Genomic DNA, 18703 nt, shown 5'->3' with positions numbered 1-18703 from the left:
TTCTTTCATTTAAGGATAGATCTTGAATTTATATTCAAATATCTTTCCTGTTGCATTACTTTAGTTCTACTCTTTAGCAGTCCCATGCTCCTGATCCAGCTTGGAGTCCTTGACCTCCATAATCATCTGCCTCTTCACTGGAAAAGTGGAAAAGAGAAAGCCCCTCCTCCCTGCCTCCCACTTATGCTTATGTCAGCTCTCCTTTATGTGTCTTCCATATCTGTTGTTTCCTCTTAATTGTTTTAAATTATTTGTTCATTTCTATTTCATTATATTCACTTTTTCTCAATCATTAACTCTGTGTACCTCCCTGTGTGTTCAGTGGTATGTCTCTTCTTCGTACTGCTTTCAATGTAGTCATCGTTGGTCATCTGACTTTATTTTCTCTTACATTTCTTGATCAAGTTCTAATAGCTCATATTTTATCTCCTTTGACAAGACCATCTTTTTCCTAATTTTCCTAATTTTGCAAATGCAAAAAAAAAAAAAGACACAACTACTGTTTTTTTAAAACTTTAATAGTACTATGCTTGGACATTAATTAATTTTAGCCATTCCATGATCATATTGTCTGATGAGTGTTCTTCATCTGCTTTCTCCCTCCTGTTTTTTTCTCTCTTTTTTATTTGTAGTATCTTAGTTATATCCTGTACTGCTTCTTACCTACTATTGTTCACCTCTGAGTTATTCCTGAACCAGCTATTTATAGGATGTTCATGTCAGGAAGAAGCAGGGCTGCTCTCATCCTAGCAGGAACTCTCCTTATGAGAAGAGGGAGAGAGAGAGAAAGTGTGTGTGTGTGTGTGTGTGTGTGTGTGTGTCCCAACTTACAAGGACTGTTCAACGTTTAGAGTCTCTTTCCAGCTTTGAAATATGACTTCCAGCACATATGGTTTGTTTGTATTTCCTTGTGGAGCTCTGATTTACCTGCTTCTCCCTTGTGATAAGTCCAGATAACCTTCCATCACCAGTCTAAGTTTTATTTATTTATGTAATAGTCTTATTGAATAATAATATGCATACAGAAAAGTACACAAATCCCTAAGTTTAGAGCTTGATTAGTTTTTATAAAGTGAATGCACCTGTGTAGGCACCACACAGGTCAAGAATGAGAATATAAATCTTGATAAGTGAATTCACAGTCCTGTGTTTCTGATCTAGCTCAGGGCCCTTAAAGTCTGCAAATGTCTACCTCTTCATTGGAAAAGTGGGAAATATGCAAATAGCCCACACAGCTCAATATCAAAAAACAAACAACCCAAGCAAAAATAGGGCAGAAGATCTAAATAGACATTTCGCCAAAAATGACATACAGATGGCTGAAAGGCATGTGAAAAGATGCTCAACATCACTTATTATTGGGCTTCCCTGGTGACTCAGATGGTAAAGAATCTGCCTGCAATGTAGGAGACCTGGGTTTGATTCCTGGGTCAGGAAGATCCCCCTGAAGAAGAGAATGCCGATCCACTCCAGTATTCTTGCCTGGAGAATTCCATGAACAGAGGAGCCTGGTAGGGTACAGTCCATGGGGTCACACAGAGTTGGAAACGAATGAGTGACTAACATGGCTTCTCTGGTGGCTCAGATGGTAAAGCATCTGCCTGCAATGCAGGAGGCTTGGGTTCAATCCCTGGGTCGGGAAGATCCCCTGGAGAAGGAAATGAAGTGACTAACATATTATGTATCACTAATTATTAGAGAAATGCAAATCAAAACTACAATAAAGTATCATCTCACACTAATCAGAAAATCATCATCAAAAAATCTACAAGCAATAAATACTGGAGAGTGTAGAGAAAAGGGAACCTTCTTACATTGTTGGTGGGAATGTAAACTGGTATAACCATAATGGAGAACAATCTGGAGTTTCCTAAAACACTGAATATAAAATAAACATATGATCCAGCAGTCCCAGTCCTGAGCATATATCTAGAGAAAACCATAATTTGAAAAGATACTTGCACCCCAGTGTTTATTGCAGCACTATTTACAATAATCACGACATGGAAGCAACCTAAATGTCCATCAGCAGAGGAATCAATAAAGAAGATGTGGAACTTATATACAATGGAATACTACTCAGTCATTAAAAAAAAATGCCATTTGCAGCAACATGGATGGACCTAGAGGTTGTCATACTAAGTGAAGTAAGGCAGAGAAAGACGAATATCATGTGATATCACTTTATATATGGAATCAAAAAAATGGTGCAAGTGAACTTATTTATGTAACAGAAATAGAGTCACAAGTGTAGAAAACAAACTTATGGTTCAGTTCAGTTCAGTTGCTCAGTCATGTCCGATTCTTTGTGACCCCATGAATCACAGCACGCCAGGCCTCCCTGTCCATCACCAACTCCTGGAGTTCACTCAAACTCATGTCCATCGAGCTGGTGATGCCATCCAGTCATCTCATTCTCTGTCATCCCCATCTCCTCCCGCCCCCAATCCCTCCCAGCATCAGAGTCTTTTCCAGTGAGTCAACTCGTCACATGAGGTGGCCAAAGTATTGGAGTTTCAGCTTTAGCATCAGTCCTTCCAATGAACACCCAGGATTGATCTCCTTTAGAATGGACTAGTTTGATCTCCTTGCAGTCCAAGGGACTCTCAAGAGTCTTCTCCAGCACCACAGTTCAAAAGCATCAATTCTTCGGTGCTCAGCTTTCTTCACAGTCCAACTCTCATATCCATACATGACCACGGGAAAAACCATAGCCTTGACTAGACGGACCTTGGTTACCCGGGGGCAAAAGTGGGGATGGCCAAGTTGGGAAAGACTTATACACACTCCTATGTATAAAATAGATAACTAATAAAGACCTACTGTATAGCACAGGGAACACTGCTCAATACTCTTTAATGATCTATATGGGCTCGGTCGTGTTCAACTTTTGTGTGACCTCTTTGGAATGTAGCCCACCAGGATCCTCAGACTATGGGGTTTTCCAGGCAAGAATACTGGAGTGGGTTGTCATTTCCTCCTCCAGGGTATTTTCCCGACACAGGGATTGAACCCATGGTTCCTGTGTGTCCTGCATTGCAGGCTGATTATTCCCCGCTGAGCCATTGGGAAAGTCCAACCTATATGAGAAAAGCATCTAAAAAAGAATATATATATATATATATATATATATGTCATTTGCAGCAATATATGCAATGTATATATATATATATGTACAACTGATTACTATACACCTGAAACTAACACAACATTGAAAATCAACTGTATTCTGTCTGCATCTTGACTTGGCCTCCCAGAGTGAACCCTTAATGCTTACTACTAATTATTGCAGGACTTATGAATAATAAACCCATCTACTAAAAAGAGAAAAAGAAGGGAGAAAGCGGGAAAAAATAGAGAAAGCTCTGTCATACTTGCCTCCTGGGGCTGTTGTGAACCTCAGGATCACAGGTGACAGAGCATTTTGTCATTTGTAAAGCATGCCTCTGTCCATCTAGAAGGCGTCACAGTGACAGTCATGGTGTGGGCCACCCCCTTTATCCAGCCGTGAAAAGGAATCACAGGGGTGATTGCTTGGCTTGGGCACACAGAGAAGTGCTGGTGGCCAAGCTGAGGTCACAGGCTATAGCTCTAAAGTCACTTTTTTCCTGCTCATCCTCCTTGTCTGTTTTTAACCTGACTCCCAACACTATAGTTTTCTCTTAATCATTTTGAACTTCATATTAATGAGATCTAATTGTGTCCCATTGTTCTAATAGACCGTTATTTATCTGTTCTGCCTTGACTGGTATTTGGGTTGTTTCCATCTTGGGAACCAATGCAGATACTGTGGCTGTGAACGTTCTTGACAGTGTTTTTGGTGAATATATACACACATTTCTGTTTGATACATACCTCGGAGTAGAATTGTTGGGTATTAGAATATTCTTCTCTTTAGCTTTAGTAAATACTGCCAAAGAGTTTTCCAGAGTTACGGAACTAAGAAGCTCATCATCAGTTTATGAGAGTTCTTATTGCATCACATCCTTGCTGACCCTTGGTGGTCTCCAACTCTTTCACTCTAGCCGTTTTGGTGGATGTGAAGAGGTAGCTGGTTGGGTTTTTTTGTTTGTTTTAATTTTGTTTTTTAGCTGGTTGGTTTTAATTTGATTTTCTCTGATGACTAATGAAATCAAGCATCCTTTTGTGTTTTCTGCCCATCCTATATGTGTATAGATCCTTTTATGTAAAATGTTTACTCAAATCTTCTGCTCATTTTTCTGTTGGGCCTTTTTCTTGATTGATCAGTGGGAGTTTTTGGCTTTTGTTTAATGGATATTCTGGATACAAATCTCTATTGGTTCTGTGCCTTACAAATCTTGCTCCCATTGCAAACATCTCTCACTTTCTTACAGTTGTTTTTGATAAACACAAGTTCTTTATTTTAACATCTCCCCACCCCAGCTCATTTTAATATTTAGTATAGTTTTTTAATTCATCTGTTTCTTTCCCTTACATTTTGTACTTTTTGTGTTCTATTTAAGAAATCTTTGCCTGACCTCATTCTCCTTTTGCTTTGATGATTAGAAAAGTTAAGATTAAACTATCTATAAATTGCATAATAAACAGTTTGCACCAGTCTTCCTCTCTCTCCTAAGGGGCAGTTAGGTCTCCTAATCCCAAACACTCCTACCCCATAAATTCACCTCCTGGGCCCACCTTGTCTCATGAACACGTGTCCACACACTGACACCACCCTCTGGAAGAGGTCTCAGGTCAAAGTGCACGAGATCACACATTTAATGAGATGCTGTCAGTCTTTATGGGACCAGCCAGTGCTGGGATCCAGCCGCTCATCCTGTTACCGCTCCATTGAGGGGCAGACAGTGATGGGAAGTGGGGCCTTTTCCGAACCCAAATGTGCAAAATTCTGCTCATCAGCGTCTTTAAGGTCACAGAACAGCTCCAACATAGTTGAAAAATGAGAAAGGGCCGTGGACTGCTCTGAGCTCATTGTCAAGCCCTGCAGCTCTGCCTTCCCTCCCTTTGCGCCTTTGTTTCTGTCCTTTCAACATCTAAACATTTTCTGACTTTGGACAGCACAGTTGCACTCTCCTCTGAGCAGATGTTCACGATTACTTGGAACAGCCGGCCTCTGTACTGAGCCCCCACACCCTGGCGAGCCTGCAAGGGGACCCTTAATCGTCACCCTGCCCGAGGTGTGCCTGCGGGTCCTGGGTCAGGTCCCAGAAGGGGACTTCTTCCACTCCCCGCAGACCTTGTCGCCCTGATTGGCTCTGACATCGTGAAAGTACTGTGTCTTTCAAGAGCCTTCAGTACATCTGTTCTCAATTTTCAGACCACAAGGCAAGGGTTTGGGTGCAAGGAGTTTATCTGGGAAGTGATCCCAGGAAGCCCTTGAGGGAGCAGGGAAGTGAGGGGGGAATCAGGCAAGGTACACTGATTTGTGGACAGCAGGCCACCCCTGGGACCCTCGGAACCTCTCACCCAGGGGACAGGTGTCCTCCGTTCCTTGTGGTCGAGGTTGCTCCATGGCCAGAGGACAGCTCCTAACAACCAGGAAGTCAGGGAGGCAGCAGGTCATGCAGACATTGTCCTGCCGGGGAGACCAAGGCAGATGGGGAGGACACTGGCCTACGCCTGCTTCAGTTACTTTGATAAACTGTCTCCTTCTGAGCACTTTCTCGTGTCTCAGTTTCCCATTAATACAAATGGGAGTCTGTGCTTTTAAATGCCTGTTCCTGTTTCAGCAGAATTATTTTCATTGTATATTCATGGATGGTAAGACATTTTTGTAGGTGCAATACTATAAGAAGTCTAGCTCAGCTGAGCTAGAAAGCAGGTGACCTTGGGGAGGACTGAAGCTTGCCTCTTTAGGCCCAGGGTGGCCCTGAGCCTACACCACCTGCTGGACTCTTTCTCCTGAGGTCACACAGCTGCTGCGCCAGCCTCAGCTCCAGAGTCAGCCCGCCCTGAGGAGGCTTGGTTGCTGCAGTTCTTTTCCCGCGTGCTCTGCGTGACGTGTGGGAGTCTGCCTTGTATTAATACCTTCCTACATTGAATGTGTCTACTTGTTAAGAGCTTCCAGACTCCAGCCTGTGCCAGACGCCTCCTAGGCCCTCAATAGCTAGCTCAGGAACTGCTGAGCTCAACCCCCATGAGACCCGCCCTCAGTAAATGCACGGAATTTTGTGGAGCTAAATGATCTAGTTGAAATGAAGCATCTATTTTTTTGACATGCAGATTCATGACCCTTCCTCCTCCCCTCATGTTTCATATCCCAAATCCAAACCGGTCAGGGGGCCCCGCCTCTGTCCCTGCTGTGACCTGAGTGCAGAGTTCTTGGCAGTCACGTTCCTTCCCTTGTCAGCAGCATCTGATGTGCGCTGGACTGTGGTGCCTGGTAGAAGGAGATACGTCCTGCAAGACCAAACTGGACCCTCCCCTGGATGGCACAGAGTGTGGGGCAGACAAGGTAACCCCGCTTCCCATTGCCCCTAGCAGGCAGCCAGTCCCATGTCCCCTGTACATTGGCACCTCTTCTGAAAAGTGCACTCAGGAGCCCCTGACATGCCCCGGGCCACCCCAGAAATGCCTTGGAGGCCATTTCAGGTGTGGAGGGACACATTCATCTCTCTCTTTTTCCTCTTATACAATAATCATTTACTCAGTGTTGTTATTAAATTAACTCCTTTTGTTACATGAGTGAATTTACTTAAAATGTTTATATCAGCAGACCATAAATGGAAAAACAGGATTACTTGCCATGCACAAATCACTGTCATAAGATGATTTTAATGAGAATGGTGCTAGAAGTGAAGTACACCAGCCTTCACACTGATCTTCTTTAACAGGAGAGATCGAAGTGTTAGAGGTGGTCAGGGCCAGCCACCACAGTCTGAGGCTTTCTCTTTAGTCTTACTGTAAGAATTGAAAGAGGGGCTATGATCACGACTGTTTAATCACATCTTGTGCCCCAGGGGTTGTGCTGCACACTTTGGGAAATTATTTTTGAGGATTGGTTTCTCTTATCCTCAGCAAGAGCCATGGTTCTCCCACATGGCTCCAGCTGTGTCATCTCCCAGCACCAATCCCAAATCTGAAGTTCAAAACTACAGAGCCAGGAAATACTGCCTTCCAGAAAGAGACTCACACTAAACAGTGTGCAGAAGGTGAAGTCCCTCTGCGAGCCATGTGCATTCATCCTTTTCTTCTGGGAGTTTTGAAAACCTGCCCTGGACACATCATGTCATTTAGGGCAAAATCCAAACCCCAGAGCCTTAGAGGTGTCAAGTTGGATATGGAAGGAATGTTACCAAAGTTAGCAAACGTACACACCCCAAAATAGTCTGATTTTGTGTAAATTATAAAAATTGGGGGCTGTGGGGGGCATGGTGTCTTCTCACAAGGAGGGCATCAGTTACCCAAGAGTGAGCAGCTTTGCCGCCCTGCTGTGTTTCAGTGGTGCCGCGCGGGGGAGTGCGTGAGCAAGACCCCCATCCCGGAGCACGTGGACGGAGACTGGAGCCCCTGGGGTGCCTGGAGCATGTGCAGCCGCACGTGTGGGACCGGAGCCCGCTTCCGGCAGAGGAAATGTGACCACCCTCCGTAAGTCCCCCGCCGGCCTTCTCCAGGGTGCCAGGATCGGGGTGTCCAAAGCGCAGCTCTCGCTGCCTTAGCAGAGCAGAGTCTGCCTCCCACTGAGGCTTTGAGCTGAAGAACAGTGAACTCGAACCAAAGGTCCCGGGCGCCGGGCCTTGTGCACTTCAAATGGCGTCTCAGCTCAGCAGAGCTCTCTCTGTGACGGGGGCAGTGAGTCCTGTGGGGAGCTGGCTTGTCTCCCTTGCGTGGGCCGTGGCAGAACCGTTTCCCGAGACAGCTGGTTGACAGTCTCTCCTGGCCTGCTTCGAGGCAGCCTTAGACGAGGGTCATCCCAGGGAAGCCGGCAGACCTTCGGGAAAACGGGGCTGACTTTCAAATTGGCTAAGAGCTGAACTGGGAGCAGCCTGGCTGTTGAAAAGTCACAGAGCATTTGTGGGTTCTGCTCTTGTATATCCAGATATCTTTTACCTGTCCTGTCAGAGCTGACAGAAGATAACATTTTGGGTTGTTTTTTTTTTCCCCTCATAGGCTTCCTTTTATTGACTATGATGACACTTTGTTCACCTATGATAACCCTTCTTCACCTCTAGACATTTGCTCTGAAAAACTCAAGGGCTAGATCTTATCCTCAATTGTAGCAATTCCTTTATCACAGGTTTGGCATGTTTCTTCTCTGGAAATTCCCAACTTTTAATGTTTCTTTAAATAATGTGTTTTATATCTTGTGTGCCATTAACTCCATCACATTAATTTTGAAAATGAGAAAGTTATAAATTATGACTAAAAGGAAATGGTTTATATCAACAGTTAAATCTCAGTAATGAGTCATTAGCAAACCTTTCCTGTATTTAAAAATTCTGACACCCAAGGTATATCCCAGACCAATCAAATCACAAAGTCTGGAGGTGGGGCCAAGGAGTCAGATGTGTGAATCTCTCCAGGTGATTCCAATGTCCAGCCTAGGCTAGAAACCTCTGGATTAAAGGAAAACTTGCGCTCACAGTTGAGGCAATGCCGAGAACACTGTACTCTCTGGTAGCACCATAAGAATTGGCATTACGTACCATGTCTTATTAAAACTTCTCCTTCCAGCACCTAGCAGAGTGCCTGATGCATGGTAGGTAAGTATTTAAACTTTTAGAAGTGAGTTCTTAATTAAAAGCATAGGTGGTATATTACGATTTTCCAGAGAGGCAGAACCAATATCCACATACATATGATTTATTATCAGCTCACATGGTCCTGGAGGCTAAGAAATCCCTTGATCTGCCACCTGCAAACTGGAGGCCCAGGTATAATTCAGTATGAAGGCCAGAGACCCAGGGAGCACATGTGTAAATATCACTCCGGGGGCAGGAGGGGATGAGAGTAGACATGGCAGCTCGAACAGTGAGGGCTTTTGTTCTCATCAGGCCCTCAGCTGGTTGGGAGATGCCCACCCACACTGGGGAGGGTATCTGCTCTAGGAATCCATCGATCCAAATGCGTATCTCACCCAGAAATACACTCACAGACACTCCCAGGAATAGTTTTTTTTTTTTTTTAATTGGAGGCTAATTACTTTACATTATTATATTGGTTTTGCCATACATTGACATGAATCTGCCCCAGGTGTATATGTGTCACCCTTCTTGAACCCCCCTCCCACCTCCTTCCTCCCCTTACCCTCCCTCCGGGTCATCCCAGTGCACCAGCCCCGAGCATCCTGTATCATGCGTCGAACCTGGACTGGCGATTCATTTCACATATGATAATATACATGTTTCAATGCCATTCTCCCAAACCATCCCACCCTCACCCTCTCCCACAGAGTCCAAAAGACTGTTCTATACATCTGTGTCTCTTTTGCTGTCTTGTATACAGGGTTATCATTACCATCTTTCTAAATTCCATATATATGTGTTAGTAAACTGTATTGGTGTTTTTCTTTCTGGCTTACTTCACTCTGTATAATAGGCTCCAGTTTCATTCACCTCATTAGAACCGATTCAAATGTATTCTTTTTAATGGCTGAGTAATACTCCATTGTGTATATGTACCAAAGCTTTCTTATCCATTCGTCTGCAGATGGACATCTAGGTCCTCACTATTAGAAACAGTGCTGCAATGAACATTGGAGTAGCACCCCGTGGCCAGTCAAGTTGTTATGTAAAATTAGCCATCATAGGTGGGTAGATGATTAGAAGAGCTATTTAGCTAAGTGGTGAGAAATTAATAGTGGTTTCTGTTTTTCCATTGCTCTGTGATGATGTTAAGATAGTTCCACCTCTGGCCCAGAAGAAGAGAGCTCTGGGTTTGGAATCACGGTATGGAGATTTGGGCCAAGTTTGGTTGGTTATTGGCCCTGTGACCTCAAGGCAGATCCTTCTCTCTCTGCATCTCAGTTTCCTCCATGAGAGGAAGTAGAGTATAGTAGGTACAGGAGGTACAGTAGGAGGAGCTAGACCTCAAATCCCGGGGCCACTTTTTATAGCAACATGTGACTGTTACCTGCTTATTTATCTAAGCTTTGGAACAATCCATGGGGATCCACATGGAGTACATGGTCTGTGTTTAATTCATGACCCCTCTTGATGTTAGCACTAAGAGAAGAACAGGGGCAAGACCACATGCCCTGCCTCCTACCTTGCTATTTTGAGGCTCAGAGAAGGAAAGGCTTTGTCAGCTGCAGAGCACAATTTGCACAGGCTGTGTCTGTTGTGGGTGTCCCGTGTTTCTGACTGGAGCTCAGGTGCCCTGATCAAAGACTGCTATCCTTTGGCACCTTACGGACTTCATCTCAGGTCACGTGACACCAAATAAACGTCATAGTAGAGGAATATCTGACTCTTCAAATACCTCTGAAAGGACTCTATGTCCCAACAATACAATTGTGTTTAGGTGAAGGCTCTGTTGCAAAAATAAGATGTTATTTCGAGCATGCTTGCTAAGTTGCTTTAGTCATTCCAACCATTTGTGATCCGATGGACTGTAGCCCGCAAGGCTCCTCTGTACATAGGATTCTCCAGGCAAGAATACTGGAGTGGGTTGCCATGCCCTCTTCCAGACCTTCCCAGCCCAGGGACTGAACCTGCATCTCTTAAGTCTCCTGCATTGGCAGGCAGATTCTTTACCTGGAAGCCCAAGATGTTATTAATACTGATTAATTGTGTTAGGCACAACTTTCATGGGACCTGATTTTGTATTTTGTGAAGATGATGTTGGCTTAGGTGCCCACATGCTTTGTCCCCACCCCGATACTTTCTCTGCTCTGGGACACTCCAGGGGCATATTGTGTTGCCCCCAAGTGTCCAGGGAAGCTGGCATCTGGTGAGGGCCCCTTTGTGCCCTGTTTTTATCTTAGTCCCACCAACCAGAGTCCCTTGGTTTTCCTCCTGGACACCTCAAACCTAACACTTCCTAAACTTCCTCTTCCCTTCCCCCAGCTCCCCTCCCAGCCCACGCCCCCCTCAGTAAATAGCACCACCAGCTGTCCATAGCTTGAGTTCAAAGCCCCGAAGGCCACGTGTGTCCCCTTGTCCCTTCCCTTCCTCCTCCGCATCTGATTGTGATAAGAACGGGGCACACGGGCTCTCACCAGGTGCCAGCTTCCCTTCTAGGCATTTGCACGTAATAAATCACCTAAAGCTGCCATGAGGGAGAAGCATTCTTTTTTTATCCCCATTGTACATGTTAAAAACTGAATCGTATGGAAGTTACGTGACTTGCCGCATGTAGTAAATCACCTAAAGCTGCCGTAAGGGAGAGGCTTTATTTTCTTAATCCTCACTGTACGTGTTAAGTAACACTGAATCGTATGGGAGTTAGGTGACTTGCCCCAGGTCACACAACTGGGCAGCAGCAGGTCAGGTTTGGACCCAGCAGCAGTGTTCCAAGGTCTTTTCAAACCATCAGCCTCCCAGTTTCCCCTGTGCTCCCCCTCCCCAGATTCATTCTCCACAGCAAGCCAGAGACATCCCCTCTCTTGTGAAGTCAATTACAATCTCTTCTTGCTTCAGCCCTCCTGGTCACTCCCCGCTGCACTCAGAATGAAATCCGTGCTCTTCACTGTGGCCCCGGTGTTATTTCCTGTGGCTGCCATAATAAATTACCAGCACTCAGTGTCTGAAAACAACACAGATTTATCCTCTCCGAGTTCTGGAAACCAGGAGTTTGAAATCAAAGTGTCAGCAGGGTTGATTCCTTCTTGAAAGTCTGAAGGAGAAGCCATCGCTGGCCCCTTACCCACCCCACCCCTCCCCTGGCAGCTGCCAGCCTTCTCTGCCCCGCAGACACACGGCTGTACCTCTGCCTTCACGGAGGCGTCTTCTCTGTGCGTCTCTTCACCTCCTCTTCTCTTCTCAGGACACTAGCCATTGGGCTTAGGGCCATGCTAAGCCAGGGCGACCTCATGATTCAGAGATCCTGGTGATACCCATCACGACCCTTTTCCTAGATAAGGTTGCATCTGTAGACCCTGGATGGGTTTGTCTTTGTAGAAGGTGCCTCCCTATTCAGCCCTCCTTTCTGTGTTCAGACACCAGCCCCGACCCCCACCCCCAGGTCAGTGCCCCTTCCCTCCCCCCAGCTCCCTCTGCCCTCTCTGTGTCTTCCCTTTAGATAGGCCTCCTCCCCTGATCACCGTGCTGGAGGCGGGTGCCTGCTCTGCACGCTCCCTCTGTAGCCTTCCCTCACTTTACAGGTTTCATGATTTATAATTATTCATGTGCATTTGCTCCCTCATTTTCCTTTGCCATCCCCCACTGGCCTTTGAGCCGGGGCCCCATCGTCCTCCTATGCCTGCAGCAGGCCAGCCCTCCCTAATGTGTGCTTGAGCACCTTACTGTCTGGGTGTATGCTTGCTGAGAAAAAGCGACCGTTCCAATCTTCTAGTACTGCAAAACACACACCTAATCTTGTCTTCCCCCCAGAATACAAGGGTTATTGTGAATTATTAGCCAGAAAAGAGGATCACCAGGTAGGCCCCTTCCCTTATACCATCTGGCGTCACGGAGGCCCACGGGCTGTGAACAGCCAGGAGTGGGGTCCAGGTGTCCCTGGACCCAGGGGCATCTTCTTCCAGCCTGCCCTCCCAGTGAGGCGTGTCACAGCTGAGGTGCACAGAGCCCCCCGAGAGCAAGCTCCAAACATAGTTAGCCTTGTTTATTCCAAGTGAGAGAAACAGTGTGTTTCTGCTCCTGTGAGAGTTACGCCTTGGTGGTCAGCTCAGTCTGCCACAATGACAGTGTGGCTCCATCTCCGGTTCTGAGCAGAAGGGACAGGCTCTTGGTCCCCTGTAGTTTTCTACAGGGTTCCCCACCTTCGTAGAGCCACCCAGGTGAATGGGAGGGGGAGGGACCAGCATCGGGGGCGGCTTCGCAGCAGGCCCGGGTGCTTCCCGGGAGGAGCAGGAGCAGCGAGGGTTTGCTCCAGTCCAGGCAGCAGCTGTCAGCCTGTTTTTGCAGAATGGCCTGAGGTGGTGATTGTTACAAAGCACAGCTGATGGTGGCCCTGAGCCAAGCTCTGACCAAAAGAGCGTCCTCTCCCCGGCTCACTCCTTAAATCACCACACTCACTGCCTTGAGAGCTCCCAAGGATGTCCAAATCGCATTGCTGTGTGCGTCTCAGACTTGGAGCGCTCCCACCACCCGCTCCCCACCCCCTTCACTTTATATTCCTGGCTCCTTTCCCATCTTCCGCAGCTGGTTTATTCACTGTCCAAAATACTGGCAAAAGAGTCCCCCCATTTTTTCTCTTAAGTCTTGGTCTTTACAGCTATTGGAATTTTTATTTCTTGCCAACTGACATCAAGGCTTTGGGGACCATCTGTGGTTTTCATCCAGCTTCCTTAGCCTGTCCTTTCGTGCCTTAATTTGTGTCGCTGTTAGAGCCAAGACTGTGAGGCAGGGAGCTCATCTCTGGTGCAAATTCTGGTACCCCATTAGGAGGCTGTGGGGGGAGGGCTGAGGAGTAGGGTAAAGAGAAAAGGCTCCACTCATCTTGTGTGAAGAGCCGGCTCTGCACAAGAAGGGCAGGGATGTGAGTGGATCTTAGAAGCAGGGGTGTGTCAGGGTTCACCATGCAGCATCCACCCCTGAGCATCAGAACGGAAAACAGCCTGCCTCCTAAGACCCAGAGGAGTGAAGCTATGTGCCTGTAATGGCTTTTTGCTTCCACAGTGAAATCCCTGTATGTGTGCTTTTAACATACCTGGTGTTCACAGTAACAGGTTTTAAAAGCCCCTGTTTTATTCACTTGAGCCTAAATTACATGTGTTACTTGGCACCTTTCAGAGGCGGCCTTAACACTAGGGCAGCAGCTGCCCAGGGTGGGGGGCGTTGGCAGCCCTGTGGCACTTTGAAACCCTGCCTTGCGTGCTCCTCAGAGCTTTAGGTGCAAGACCAGGAGGCGAAGCTGCCGCCGCCGCCGTGTCTCCGGATGGCGAGTGGGTGTCAGCCACTGTGGCGACTGTATCTTCTCATCTGCCGGCATTCAGCCAAGCAGAGCAGGAAACCAAAACTTGCCTTCGCTCAGCTGCCGCTCACTTTTCCTTCTGATTGAATGCTGCCTGTCCCTCAAGGAAAGGGCACACCTGCCCCCTGTGACTCTGAGCAGCCCTGCGGCCTCCCCTGCCCTGCCCTGGGTCTACCCAAGGCCCTTGGGACCCACCTGGCAGGAGCCAGGCCTACCCTCACGGGAGCTCAGAAGGACTCAGATTTCCTTCTGCTTTACGGTTTCTCCCCCGAACTGTCTCTACCTTGTGCTTTTCCCTATTTTAAACATCTTTCTGGTGGTGTAATGTGCAAAAAGGGCGTCTACTCTTGAGTGCGTGGCTTCCACTCGCCGTGGTGGAATACGTGTGCTGGGTGCGTGTGCAGGTCCATTGACTCGTGGTGCGCGTGTGAGTGGCTGAGGGCCTGGTTTGCAGAGTGGCTGCGCTGTCCCCCTGCCCTGAGCAGCGGTGGCCTCCGCCCGCCCGCAGCCTCCCCAGAGTTCTCCATTCTGGTCGGTGTGTAGCGGTGTGTCAGTGAGGCTGTCCTGTGCGTCTCCTTCAGGCTGAGCATCTGAGTGTGTCTGTAATTGCCACTTGGATATCCATTCCTGTGACCTCCCTGTTCCAGTCATTTGGGTTTACGTCTAAATTCCTACTTTGTTTACATTTGTAAAGTCCTGATAGAGTACAGATAGAAACTGGGATTGATACTGGAGACTCATCTTGAAAATCCATCTCACCCCTAAAGCCTGTGTCAGTGAGTCAGGCTGGCCTTCCTGGCCCCACAACAGCCAGTGGGTGGCCCCCTTCTCCAGCCTGCCCCTGCTGCCACCAGGAGTGCTTGTGAGTCACACTTTCTTATCTCTACCTCTTACTTCCCTGCTGAGAAGTTGTTGAATACTTTGGAGCTTCAATTTCCTCATCTGAAAGATGCAGTCAGGACCCCCCATCTGATTCTTTCTGCCAACTTAACAAGGTAATGAGTATCAAGAGCAGGCAGATGGTGTGCCCTCTGGCATATTAGCACGTGATCACAGCTGATGTGAAAGTGCCTCTGGCCTTACCTATGACCTCAAGGATGAGATTTCAATGTGCTGCTGCCTCCCCTTCAATATACATGAGTCTTCATGGAACCCTCTGGCCCTTCCAGCCCCTGTGGGAAAGACTGAGTACAGACAACTATTGTACCACCAATCCGACCATGTTTACCATCCTCCATTTTAGCCATGTCCAGCTTGGTTTCTATTGTTTTAGCCTTCCTCGGTGCTTTTTATTTTATCTACCGTGCATGACTCGGGGTAAATGAAAACCCCAGCCCTCTGCTCCTCAGACTTCGGGAGGGTTCTCTCTCCTGCCTGTGTTTCCGGGTTCACTGCAGCACCTCCTGAAGGCCCTGTGTCCATGCAGCTCAAATGTGGTCCGCTCCCCCGTGTGATTTCCTTGGTAAAGCTGGTCCCTCCTTCAAGTCCTCCCCCAGAACTTCTGTTCATAGGCTGCTGTGGACCTTCTCATCAGACATGCCCTCCCTCCACAAAGATTCTCCTGCATCTTCTTTATGGCGTGTATAGAGGGCCTCCTTCTGTGGTCTCAGCACCACTGTGTGCCCAGGAAGCCCTCACTGGTGTCACAGTAACACTCAGATGGCCTGTATTATCGGCACCATCTTAAAGAGTGAGTCAGCTGAGCGCAGAGTCCTGCCACAGATCAACATACCAAAACTCGGATGATGTGGGTAGCAGGTCGTGCTGCTTGTGGATTGCTTCTTCCTTTTCCCATGCTGTTCAAAATAGTGACCAAAAGGAAAACTGACGAAACCAAATCTTTTAATCATTTTTTTGAACAGGAAAAGCTTAATGTAAAAAAGCATTAACTATAACAGGTGGTTGGAGTATAGAGGAATTAGCTGCTAAGGGTTGAAGACCTCTAAAACACAGTAAGAGCAGATACAGGAAGCAGCCTCTATCTTCAGGTCTGAGGCGGGGCACCCAAGGGCGGAACAAGTATGGAGGAGGGTGCCCACCTCACACACACACACCCAGGGCTGAAATTCCTTGGACCTGTTGGAGAGCATCCACCCAGGGCCCACTGGATGATGGAGAGGTTTGCAGAGGTGCTGCACTGGTAGAACTCTCTGGAGAGTCGTACTTAGGGAGGTCAGAGAAAACTGTCCAAAGGTGAAACTGCATGTGATACCAGACTGAGAATTTTCCCAAGGTGTGGCATGCTTGGAAGCTGCCTAGAGGAAGGTGGGCATCAAGGGCCAATAGGAGCTTGCTGGGAGAAATCACATACCAGAGTCAGAGGCAAAGCCTGTCCCTCCTCTAGTGTGCTGTTGGTCAGTCGCTCAGCCATGTCTGACTCTTTGCAACCCCATGGACTGCAGCATATCAGACATCCCTGACCTTCAGCATCTCTCAGAGCTTGCTCAAGCTCATGTCCAGTGAGTCGGTGATGCCATCCAACCATCTCATCCTCTGCCATCCCCTTCTCCTCCTGCCCTCAATCCCTCCCAGCATCAGGGTCTTTTCTAATGAGTCAGCTCTTCTCATCAGGTATCCAAAGTATTGGAGCTACAACTTCAGCATCAGTCCTTCCAATGAATATTCAGGACTGATTTCCTTTAGGATGGACTGGTTGGATTTCCTTGTAATCGAAGGGATTCTTAAGAGTCTTCTCCAGCACCACAGTTCAAAAGCATCAATTCTTCAGTGCTCAGCCTTCTTTATGGTCCAACTCTCACATCCATACATGACTACTGGAAAAACAATAGCTTTGACTAGACGGACCTTTGTCAGCAAAGTAATGTCTCTGCTTTTAAATACACTGTCTAGGTTTGTCTGGGGCTTCCCTTATGGCTCAGCTGGTAAAGAATCCACCTGCAGAAGACCTGGGTTCAATCCCTGAGTTGGGAAGATCCCCTGGAGAAGGGAAAGGCTACCCACTTCAGTATTCTGGCCTGGAGAATTCCATGGACTGTATAGTCCATGGGGTCGCAAAGAGTCGGACACAGCTGAGCAACTTTCACTTTCATTTCTAGGTTTGCCATAGCTTTTCTTCCAAGGAGCAAGCATCTTTTAATTTCAAAGGCTGCAGTCACCATCTGCAGTGATTTTGGAGCCTAAGAAAATAAAATCTGTCACTGTTTCTATTGTTTCCCCATCTATTTGCCATGAAATGATGGGATCGGATGCCATGATCTTCATTTTTTGAATGTTGAATTTTAAGCCAGCTTTTTCACTCTTCTCTTTCACTTTTATCAAGAGGCTCTTTAGTTCTTCTTCACTTTCTGCCATAAGGGTGGTGTCATTGCATATCTGAGGTTATTGATATTTCCCCTGAAAATCTTGATTCCAGCTTGTACTTCATCCAGCCCAGCATTCTGCATGATGTACTCTGCATATAAGTTAAATAAGCAGGGTGACAATATATAGCATTGATATACTCCTTTCCCAATTTGGAACCTGTCTGTTGTTCCATGTCCAGTTCTGACGGTTGCTTCTTGACCTGCATACTGATTCTCAGGAGGCAGGTAAGATGGTCTGGTGCTCCTATCTCTTTAAGAATTTTCCACAGTCTGTTGTGATCCCCACAGTCAAAGGCTTTGATGTAGTCACTGAACAGAAGTAGTTGTTTTTCTGGTATCTCTGTATCATAAAAGCTGGTTCTGACAAAGCTTAGCATCATGCCATCTTGAGAGCTTCACTTGTTCATACGGCTTTGAGTTACCATATTGTCTTTTCATTTGAACTTGAAGCATTTATTGTGGGGCAGGTCTGATGATAAATAAAAATTCCTCAATTTTTGCTTCTCTGGGAGTATCTTAATTTTCTCCCTCATTTTTGAATGAAAGTTTTGCTGGGTACAGAACTCTTAAGTTGCTAGATTTTTTCTTTGAGAACTTTGAATATATCAACCCACTGACTTCTTGCCTCCAGGGTTTCTGATTAAAAATCGACTTGTAATTTATTGAGGACCTCTTGTCTGTGATGTCTTGCTTCTCTTTTGCTGCTTTCCAGATTCTCTTTTTGTCCTTTAACAGTAATTATAGTATATCTCAGAGAATTTATTCTATTTGAATTATAGATTCATGTCTTCAAATTAGGGAAGGTCTCAGCCATTATTTCTTCTAATAATCTCTGCACTACTTTCTCTCCTTCTGAGACTCCCTTAATGTGTTTATTTGTCCCCTTACTGGTTTCCCACAGAGCCTCTCTGCTGACTTTTCTTCATTTTTTTCTTTTCATTCCATGGACTCAATATTTCAATTCATAGGACAAATTCATAGAACAAATGTATATTCCTGATTTTTCCCCCGCCCTTTTACATCTGCTTTTGAACTCACCAACTCAGTTTTTCATTTCAGTTATTGTACTCAACTTCAGAGTTTTTATTTCAGCATTTTTGTTTCCTTTTTGTACTTTGTGTCTCTTCATTGATATTCTCACTTTTTCATATATCATTCTCTATCTTAGTCTGTAGACCTTTAGCACTTAGAGCATCTTGAAGACCATTATTTTATAATCTTTGTCTAATAAGTCCAACCTCTGGGCTTCCTTAGATGCAGTTTCTACTAATGTATTTTGTTCTTTTGAATGGACCATGGTTTCCTGTTCCTTTGTATGACTTCTGACTGTTTTATGGAAAACTGGACATTTCAATCTTAAAATG

The 18703-nt window shown here is 46.3% G+C and overlaps 1 protein-coding gene across 1 annotated transcript in view; it reads left to right on the top strand.

Annotated features, from left to right (window-relative positions):
* Positions 1–18703, top strand: part of ADAMTS17 (ADAM metallopeptidase with thrombospondin type 1 motif 17) — a 401986-nt gene that overhangs the window by 252387 nt on the left and 130896 nt on the right. The window contains exons 11-12 of the mRNA XM_055417694.2: positions 6335–6436; positions 7424–7569. Of these exons, the coding sequence (XP_055273669.2) occupies positions 6335–6436; positions 7424–7569 (248 nt within the window). The remainder of the gene's footprint in view (positions 1–6334; positions 6437–7423; positions 7570–18703) is intronic.

This window comes from Moschus berezovskii, chromosome 21 (assembly GCF_049115385.1).
Source record: "Moschus berezovskii isolate FMDL1 chromosome 21, NW_MosBer_1.0, whole genome shotgun sequence".
Lineage (NCBI taxonomy): Eukaryota > Metazoa > Chordata > Mammalia > Artiodactyla > Moschidae > Moschus > Moschus berezovskii.
This window is presented reverse-complemented; position numbering and strand designations above follow the sequence as displayed.